We start from the raw sequence: 10,122 nt of genomic DNA on the forward strand, positions 1-10,122 counted from the left end.
GTGCTGGTTGGATTTGCTTGGAGTGTGCCCCACCCAGCTGTCGGTGATAATTTTGATGAGATGTTCTCATGGAGGCTTGGCCCCACCCATTCGGGGTGGGCCTTGATCGGTGGAGCTATATAAATGAGCTGACTCAAAGAGAGAAAAGAGAGTGCAGCTGGGAGTGATGTTTTGAAGAGAAGCAAGCTTGCTGGAGAGGAACGTCCTGGGAGAAAGCCGTTTTGAGGCCGGAGCTTTGGAGCAGATGCCAGCTGCCTTCCTAGCTAACAGAGGTTTTCCGGAGGCCATTGGCCATCCTCTGGTGAGGGTACCCGATTGCTGATGTGTTGCCTTGGACGCTTTGTGGCCTTAAGACTGTAACTGTGTAACAAAATAAATCCCCGTTTTATAAAAGCCAATCCATCTCTGGTGTTTTGCATTCTGCAGCATTAGCAAACGAGGACAGATTTTGGTACCAGAGATGTGGGGTGCTTTTGCTGCTGAGTCTGCAAATACCAAACATGTTGGAACGGCTTTTTAAGTGGATAAGGGGAAGATTCTGGAAGAGTTGTGAGGAGCTTGATAGAAAAGGCCAAAACTGCTTTAAAGAGACTGTTTGGGGAAATATGGACTCTAAAGATACTTCTGATGAGGACTTGAGTAGAAATGATGAATGTGTTGTTGCAAACTGGAAGAAAGGTGATCCTTGTTTTAAAGTGGCACAAAATTTGGCAAAATTGAGTCCTGGTGTCAGATGGAAGGAAGAATCTGGAAGCAACAACCTGGAATACTTAGCTGAGGAGATCTCCAGACTACGTGTGGAGGACATATCCTGGCTTCTCCTTGCAGCTTATACTAAAACGCGAGCAGAGAGAGATAAACTTAGAACTGAACTCTTGGGTTCAAAGAAACCAGAAGTTGATGGCTTGGAAAATTACAGGCTTCCAGGGGGTGGAATCCCAGAAGCTGCAGCCCAACGTGAGGATGTAACCAAACATGGAACCCAGCCGCCATTTCAGTACAAGCCAAGATTGGAAAAGGAGTTAAGCAGAAAGGATTTGTGGAAAATCCTATTGTCTGATGGCTTTGGCCCCTGTGTGCTTCATGCAAAGCCAACAGAATTTTTGTGAGATCTTTATAGACAGAGCCATTGCCGGTCTGGACTGGAGGAGACAGACAAGGAAAAAATTAAAGGAAAAATCTCTTCAAAGACAGAGCCATGGAGGTTGAGGTCTGGAGTCAAGAGGTTTGGGGCTGGGAGAGCGGAGCAGCCCATATGCATGGAAAGGGTGAGTTTGCTCTGGAGGTCGAGGGCGGGCTTTCCGCCTCGATGCTCTGGAAGAGTTTTGCCACCTCAGGTCCCAAAGAGGTTGGAGCACATTCCCAGGGAATTGGGGAGAGCCTGGCTGCCACCACACTGTTCTGAAGGGGTTGAGCGTGTGACCCGGAGATGGAAGGGAATCCGGGAGCTGCCCCGATGTTTGAGGAGGGTGGGGCCGAGAAGGTGGTCTCCCCAATGTGTGGAAATGTTGGAGCACTCACCTAAGTGTTTGGAGAGGAACAGGCTGCAGAAAAGGCCCTTGGGAAGGGTTAGGCTCCCACTCTCTCAAGCCCCAAGGATGCAACATTGTTCTGTAAATGACTCTCGGACTTTGAAATCTAATGGACTTTGTCCTGTGGGTTTTAGGAACTGTTTTGCTCCTGTTAACCCTGTTTTCCTTACTGTTTCTCCTTATGGCAATGGAAATGTTTATCCTATGAATGTCTCTCCTTTGTATATTGGAAGCACATAACTTGTTCTAGGTTCACAGATCCACAGCTAGAGGGGAATTATGCCTTAGAACTGACCAAGCCTAAACTGATTTTGATGGGATTTTGTACTTAACTTTTGTTACTGAAATGATTTAAGTTTTTGTGATATTGTGATGGAATGAATATATTTTGTATTTGGAAAGATAATGTCATTTTGGGGTTCAGGGGGTGGATTGTGCCGGTTTGAGTGTATTGTGTCCCCCAAATGCCATTATCTTTGTGGTTTTGTGTGGGGCAGGCGTTTTGGTGCTGGTTGGATTTGCTTGGAGTGTGCCCCACCCAGCTGTCGGTGATAATTTTGATGAGATGTTCTCATGGAGGCTTGGCCCCACCCATTCGGGGTGGGCCTTGATCGGTGGAGCTATATAAATGAGCTGACTCAAAGAGAGAAAAGAGAGTGCAGCTGGGAGTGATGTTTTGAAGAGAAGCAAGCTTGCTGGAGAGGAACGTCCTGGGAGAAAGCCGTTTTGAGGCCGGAGCTTTGGAGCAGATGCCAGCTGCCTTCCTAGCTAACAGAGGTTTTCCGGAGGCCATTGGCCATCCTCTGGTGAGGGTACCCGATTGCTGATGTGTTGCCTTGGACGCTTTGTGGCCTTAAGACTGTAACTGTGTAACAAAATAAATCCCCGTTTTATAAAAGCCAATCCATCTCTGGTGTTTTGCATTCTGCAGCATTAGCAAACGAGGACACTGTTATACTAGTGCTTTTACTCCCACACACGTCCTCTTTTTTAATCCTTATAACAGCCTTATGAAGTGGGAATTATTATTCCTATTTTACAGATGAGGAAAATGAGTCTCAGAGAAGCTCAGTGTCTTGCCAAGATAACACAGGCATGATTAGAACCCAGTTCTCAAGTTCTGTGCCCTTTCCACTTTACCATGTGGTCCCAGATGTAAAAATATCAGCTGCTGCTGTGGCTCATTCAAAGCAAGATTGTGCCAGTTACAATGCAGCAGTCTGCTATGATCTGCCCATGGCATCATGAGAATGCATGTTATCATAGTGCTGGTGTGTCAGTTTGCTGATTAAACAGTGTCATGTGTATGTTAAGGTCCATTCCTCCTGTGAAAATAGATAAATAGACCGGCACAAAGGGTGAGCAGATCGTAACCAGAGCTTTGCACTTCTGCCCTACTGTGTTATAATGGCTCTTGGCAACGTGGTAGGGAAAAAATTCACGACTTAAAAGATTGTTTGAAAATATTTTTATGGATTTTTGTTAATGAATTTTTGAAAGTTCAATACTTGAAAAAAACACAGTTTTTACATTTGATGAGTTAAAAAATTTAATAAGAATGGCAATAGTTTTATAAGAATGGTAGGATTATGATGTTTCATTGCTTTTCCTAAATTTCTGCAGTGGTGCCAAAATGACTTATATAAGGAATAAAAAAACAATGTAAGTATGTATGCATACTTCTCATAGTAAAGTTGTATACATATAAAATTAGATGTAAGATGATATATACCTTCTGTCAGATTAGTTGAGGAAGGTAATTGTACTCTAAGCTGTATATTACTAAACTGTTGGCATACCAGCTAAACTACTATTGATTGAAGGGTACTGTGTGCTAGACCTAATATTGGCATAGCTTTTTATAGTCTTCAAAAAGCTCTTGCTCGTTATCCGTTAATGTTGAAATTTATGAATTACCAATATTGGGCTGTTTTTTAACCTATGAGAGTAGCAAATCCATATTGGTTCAATGTAAAAATTATATAATGGAAGCAGTGTGGCATAGTGGAAATGGACTAGCAGTCAGACCTCTATTGTGGTTCCAGCTCCAGTAACCTTTATCAAGTTACCTCTAGGTTTGATTTTCATATTCATGAAATAAGCATAATAATACTTGTCCTGTCTAATGTTATCTCACACTGGTGAAGTGACTTGGCTGTAGATTTCTTTCCAAGGGTGGGAGGTGGGACACCTAGGTCTTCTGACTCCATGTCCATTGATCTTTAACTGCAGCATGCTGAAATACGGCTTGGTAGATGGGGAAAGAAGGGATCTGTGGGATAGAAGTGAACAAAACTTAATGGATACATGGAAGGGAAGAAGTGCATTTAGAATTGGAGAGCAGGGAGAACAAGTAGAAGGACAGGAGAGGTAGGAAGCTTTGGCCAGATAGAAGCTTGATGTCTGAATTCCAAGAAGGGGAGAAATAGATACTGGAATCAAGATAGAAAATACTGTATGTTTGTTTCTTAGCAATATTCTGTCTTTTCTTGCCTTGTAGGGGATTTATGGGGCCCTTTGATTCTTTGTGTGACACTCGCATTGTAAGTACTTGCCATTTCCTTTCTTTGTCCTTTGAGGTAGACTAGACTTTATTGTGAAGTTTCAAAAACCTAGGGAAATTTTGGCAGAATATTTCATTTAGGACTTCTATGACACATTGTCCTCCTTATGTATTTAAGCATAAAAGGTCAGGTACCCTCTACCATAAGTTTTACCCTTGGGAAGACGGTTGCTGCAAAGGAGAGGCTAGGCCTCCCTGTATTTGTGCCTAAGAGTCTCCTCCTGAATGCCTCTTTGTTGCTCAGATGTGGCCCTCTCTCTCTGGCTAAGCCAACTTGAAAGGTGAAATCACTGCCCTCCCCCCTACGTGGGATCAGACACCCAGGGAAGTGAATCTCCCTGGCAACGTGGAATATGACTCCCGGGGAGGAATGTAGACCCGGCATCGTGGGATGGAGAACATCTTCTTGACCAAAAGGGGGATGTGAAAGGAAATGAAATAAGCTTCAGTGGCAGAGAGATTCCAAAACGAGCCGAGAGATCACTCTGGTGGGCACTCTTACGCACACTTTAGACAACCTTTTTTAGGTTCTAAAGAATTGGGGTAGCTGGTGGTGGATACCTGAAACTATTAAACTACAACCCAGAACCCATGAATCTCGAAGACAGTTGTATAAAAATGTAGCTTATGAGGGGTGACAGTGGGATTGGGAATGCCATAAGGACCAAACTCCACTTTGTCTAGTTTATGGATGGATGTGTAGAAAAGTAGGGGAAGCAAACAAACAGACAAAGGTACCCAGTGTTCTTTTTTACTTCAATTGCTCTTTTTCACTCTAATTATTATTCTTGTTATTTTTGTGTGTGTGCTAATGAAGGTGTCAGGGATTGATTTAGGTGATGAATGTACAACTATGTAATGGTACTGTAAACAATCGAAAGTACAATTTGTTTTGTATGACTGCGTGGTATGTGAATATATCTCAATAAAATGATGATTAAAAAAAAAAAAAAAAAAGGTCAGGTACCTTTTTTAGATCAATTCAAAGGATGATGGAATTAAAGATATGAAAAGTAGGCCACCTTTGCTTACCAGTGACTTCTTAGCTTGTTTTGGCCATTTCTATTCAGCAAACAGTTACTAACTCTCATCCACCTTGCCGTAATTTAGCTGTATTAAAATTTATAGGTTTAAGCACCATTTGCCTGCAAACATAACTCTTCAAATCTTAATAAAACTGTGAATGAGAATGAGAAATTAGAAACAGTAGAGTTAAAAACAAGATTCTGTTTCAAAGTGTTATGCTTTCCATATGCATAGGACAAGGAAGAGGACAAAAGAAGGAAAGCAAGGTTCCTTTGGAGTGGGGAACATAACCACTGGTAGAATGGGAAAAATTCAGTTCTGGGTTCTCATTCTTGACTGCTATCAGCTGTCTGTGTGACTTTGGGCAAGTAATCAAAATTTGTATAATGATTTTTCTCAATTTACAAAAAACTTTAAAAATATTTTCTCTTCTTTGATCCTCATAACAAGAAGTTGACATTATCCTTTTTTGACCAACAGACTCAGATTCAAAGAGTTTGAGGACTAAACCAAGATTACATAATCACTGGTATACCTGGCATTCAATCTGAGTTTCCCGACTGCCCATTCTAGGCCTCTTATTATTACATATCCCTTCCCACCTAAATCCTCTGGTTGACCTCTTCCATGTCCCTAAAAGGAAATGGTTGAGGGTCCTTTCCAGATCTAACCTTTTCATGATTCTAAATTCAACAAGTTTCTTACTGGCTTCTGTTACTAATTTTTAAGTTTAAATTGAGTAATTTAGGTAATAATGTAGACTGTTATAATTTATGTCTTTAATAACCATATCCAAGGAAAATACCTCAATGTTTTGATAGAAGGGTTTATATTAGAAGCTCTGAGCATATAATTCTTTAGTTCTGAAAGATTAACTGTAGAGATTATATAGTTTAACTCCACTTACATGCAGAGAAGGAAACTGGCATCCCAAGAAACTGCATCTTCTGACCCCTAGACCTGTTAATGTTCTTTCCATACTACCATGCTGAGCAATAGGAATTCCAGATAATGAGCCATGAGTTCTGGCATTCTTTGGATCTGATTGTCAGGACTTGAAATGGAGTATACACAACTATCGAACACAAAAGCCTGCACATACTGGTAGACAGCAGACTTACTGTGTGACTTCGGTATGCTACATAATGAGAAGAGGTTGTGAGCTTGATGTTAATGATTATTTTCCTGGAAAAAAAATAACATTGAGTCCATGTATTCTAAGTCCAAAATTCAAAACAGTTTACATCTGTAATATTCTTAGACAGAGAGAGGATATTTAAGTGACTCTTCACATACCCAATTTCAAAGCAGACTTTCTGGGTAGTAACCTGTATGTTTTGATTTAAAATAACAACAATGGGTTTATAGACTGTTTCCATTTTTAAATTTCAGAACTAAAACCTTAACCTAAGGTTTACAAATTCAATTATGTCTAAAGGCCAGATAAGTAACCTAAATCATGAAGTAGGCTGGACAGTGAACTGGTGATTGTAAGCCCCTTGTGAAGGGAACTGCTGCTGTTTCAGCTGCACCTGATTATTACCATGTAGGAATGCAGGCTGAGTATTAGCAAATCATCTGATTCTATAAGAAAAGTGAGAGATACAGAACAGATTCTTATGTGAAACCTCTAAATTTTAAAATGTCAACTTGAATTGAAAAATATCAGAAGTACTATATGAACCCAAAGCCTCACGTCTCTGAGCCACGTTTGACCCTTCAGTTTATAACCGCTGCTTAAACAAACCAAAAAAGGGTCTTCAGTATTCCAGTAAGGTCTAATGGAGCACTCCTTTTAGCCCAGGGGCATTTGGAATTTGAAGTAAGGGATCCTTGGCAAATACTTATGGCAGTTTCCTCTCAGCAGCACCTACATATATTATAGATCTTCAGGTGAGAAATAGAGCATAACTCAAAATTTGAGGACCCATGCCTTAAGTTTGTTGCTCTGAGTAATAAATTAGGCAATTCTTATGCTATTTCTCTGTCTCAGAATGCTTCAAAGAGGCTTTGCTGATAACGAAAAAGATGGAGGGCCCCACTTTGCTGAAGTGTTTGTAATTGTCTGGTTTGGTGCAGTTACAATCACCCTCAACTCAAAGCTTCTAGGAGGAAACATGTGAGTATCATTAAACTGTACCTTCTTTCTCTTGCCAAGTAATATCTTAGCTTTTTGGGAAGCCAGGCTAGAGGTCTCCAGGAATTAGAGTAGATCATCTGGTATCCTAGATGGTTGACTCTTAAGGGGGATTAGGATGGATGGAGGAAGAGTATTGGGAGAGAAAATTAGGGCATGTGCTTAATAGAGAGGAATATCCTTATGAAATTAATGTTACATCATAGGCATTATGTATCTGGAGGGAGGTAGCAATTGATACATAGAAATCTGTGTAATAAGCTGTATCATGATAGAGATTAGCTGTTGTTTATGACCTTTATGAATGCATGTTGTTTTCAGATCTTTTTTTCAGAGCCTCTGTGTGCTGGGTTACTGTATACTTCCTTTGACAGTAGCAATGCTTGTTTGCCGGCTGGTACTTTTGGCTGAGCCAGGACAAATAAACTTCATGGTCCGGCTTTTTGTGGTGACCGTGATGTTTGCCTGGTCTATCATAGGTAAGAATGTACTTATCTCTGCAATACCAGAGCCAACAAAAACATGGGTTGGAGATGAAGATGAGATGAGGAACACTGTAATTCCTAAGTCACATGTGAGCAGTAAGACTCCTGCCATTGTCATTGCTGAGGAGGTGGTATCCATGTTATTTGAGTTGGGTATCTGGCCTTTCAAGTTATGAAAAGTAACATGCCCCTCCCCCCCTTTAATAATAGACACTGTTAGGAAAGATTATACTAGACTTAGCTCAGTCCTGGTATAGAGGAGACATAGGCATTTTGTGAAATGACTTGAGCCTTTTCCTGGCAAACTAATAATAATAAAAATAATAGCTAACATATGATTGCTTATTATAGGATAGACACTCTTCTAAGTGCTTTTATATGTATTCTCTTATTTAACCCTCACAGCAACCCTAATAGATAAATGCTATTACTAGTCCCATTTTGCAGAGGAGGAACACAGAGAGGTTAAATAACTTGCCCTAGGACACATATCTAGTGAGTAGGAGAGTCAATTTTCAAACTCAAGCTCATCACACACCTTTAAGAACTATACTATACTACCTTCCAGCATAGGTTGTAATTATTATGTAGTACTTCTCTGCTTCAGTAGAAAATTCTGCAAAAGAGTAGGAAGAGCCTGTAGCAGTGGCAGTGATTGTTGTTTGTATGGTTAAGAACTAGATGCTCATTGTTTTTATATTCTGAAAATTCTCTTTTAACATTCAAAGCCATCTTAAACCAGAAGTGTTTGCTATTCCTGATTTAATGGGATAAACAGATTGCCTAATATTTTAAAGTATATCTGGAACACAATTGAAAGCCAAAAAGTAATCCAGAAAATGTTTGAGAGAGCCAGAGTTAATGTTCCGAAGACTGTGTAATAAGCTTCGGTTATACCTGTAGGAGAGCCCCCTTGTTCTGTCATTTAGAGCCTGATAATTCACCATACATGTAGTTCTAACTAGATTCATCTAACTGGGCCTACACTGGAACAGAAAGCAGCATGTTAGAAGTAGGGATGAAGGCTGCTGTAAGTACTCATTCTTTAACTCAGCAAGTATTTATTAAAAACAAACTGTTTTAAACACATGGTCTCTGTTCTCAGAGTTCACAGTAGAGTGGGGCAGCCAGCTATGTAAGAACTCAAAAGCAATAAAGTTCCAGATAGGAGATAGAAGTCTGTGCAGGGTATAGCGGGGACACAGGAGTCAGGAGTGGGTCTGTTCTACCTGGAGTGGTGAGATACCATGTTGTTGTTCAGGAAAGATTTCCTAGAAGGGTGATCCTTAATGAGTGTAAAGATGAGTAGGTTTTTCTTGCATTGGCAAGAGGGTTGGCCTTTAAAAGAGCTGATGGCTTAATAATAGGAACATTTACTTAAAAAAGCACTGCACTGCAGCATGAGGCTGGTTACCATAGGGGCAAATAACCTTATGCATCTTTGTAAGCCCATCCAGCACAGGTCAATACTTTTCAGAAAAGGTTTAAAATATAGTCTGCATATAACTTAAATTAGGGAAGAATAAAACCTCTTGTAGAAGGGTGTCCATCCAAATGGTTGAAAATGTTTAAAGCTTTGTTACTGGAAACAAGAAGCCCTTGACTGCCTGGAAAACTGTGCTGCAGAATATCTTTTTCTTGGAGCATTATAAATATGACCAAACTTGTGCTGTAATTCCATGTGCCAGACTATGCCAAGCACAGTCAAGTTTAATGTTAGTTGTGGCAATGTTATATTAATTATTCCTTTTGTTTTGTATTGTTTAGCTTCTACAGCTTTTCTTGCTGATAGCCAACCTCCAAACTGTAAGGCCCTGGCTGTTTATCCTGTGTTCTTGTTCTATTTTGTCATCAGTTGGATGATTCTCACCTTTACTCCTCAGTAAACCAGGAGTTAAACCATGAATTGACAGCTCATCTGAATGTTGCAGTTCACCATAGAGTTTTGCCTCTGGTCCTTTTTTGTCTAATTTTGGCAGTATTTGGTAACTGGGTAAGTGAGGAGATTAAAAGGGAGCCATATAGCACCTTCGTCACTTCTGTAAGGAATCCACATTTGAAAGGCTGCCCTTTTCCTCACCATGTTATTTATTTAAAATTCATGTGCACAGTGCACAAGTAAGATGCCTTCTTGGGGCATGATGGAGTCATTGTGGTCCATTTTAGTGACAATGAATAACTGGGAAAGCACATGGGTACATCCTGCAAGTTGAATAGTTTTGGTGACTGTATTTCCAGTTTTGAAAATATCATTTCAGGTGTAGCTCTTAAATACATTGCCTTATGACTATTAGAAGATGCCTCTCTTTTCATAAACGAGAATGGATAGGCTGTATTCATTTCCATTTATTTCTCTTTTCAGACTTAAAAAGACAATGG

The 10,122-nt window shown here is 40.3% G+C and overlaps 1 protein-coding gene across 1 annotated transcript; it reads left to right on the forward strand.

Moving 5' to 3' along the window:
* The first annotated feature begins 7,094 nt into the window (after window positions 1–7,094).
* On the forward strand, window positions 7,095–9,701 carry YIPF6 (Yip1 domain family member 6). The gene is made up of 3 exons (XM_037821416.1): window positions 7,095–7,240; window positions 7,580–7,737; window positions 9,511–9,701. Exons 1-3 carry the CDS (start codon window positions 7,095–7,097, stop codon window positions 9,627–9,629), a joined length of 423 nt encoding a protein of 140 aa, XP_037677344.1. The 3' UTR covers window positions 9,630–9,701.
* The last annotated feature ends 421 nt before the right edge of the window (window positions 9,702–10,122 follow it).

This window comes from Choloepus didactylus, chromosome X (genome assembly GCF_015220235.1).
Source record: "Choloepus didactylus isolate mChoDid1 chromosome X, mChoDid1.pri, whole genome shotgun sequence".
Taxonomy (NCBI): domain Eukaryota; kingdom Metazoa; phylum Chordata; class Mammalia; order Pilosa; family Megalonychidae; genus Choloepus; species Choloepus didactylus.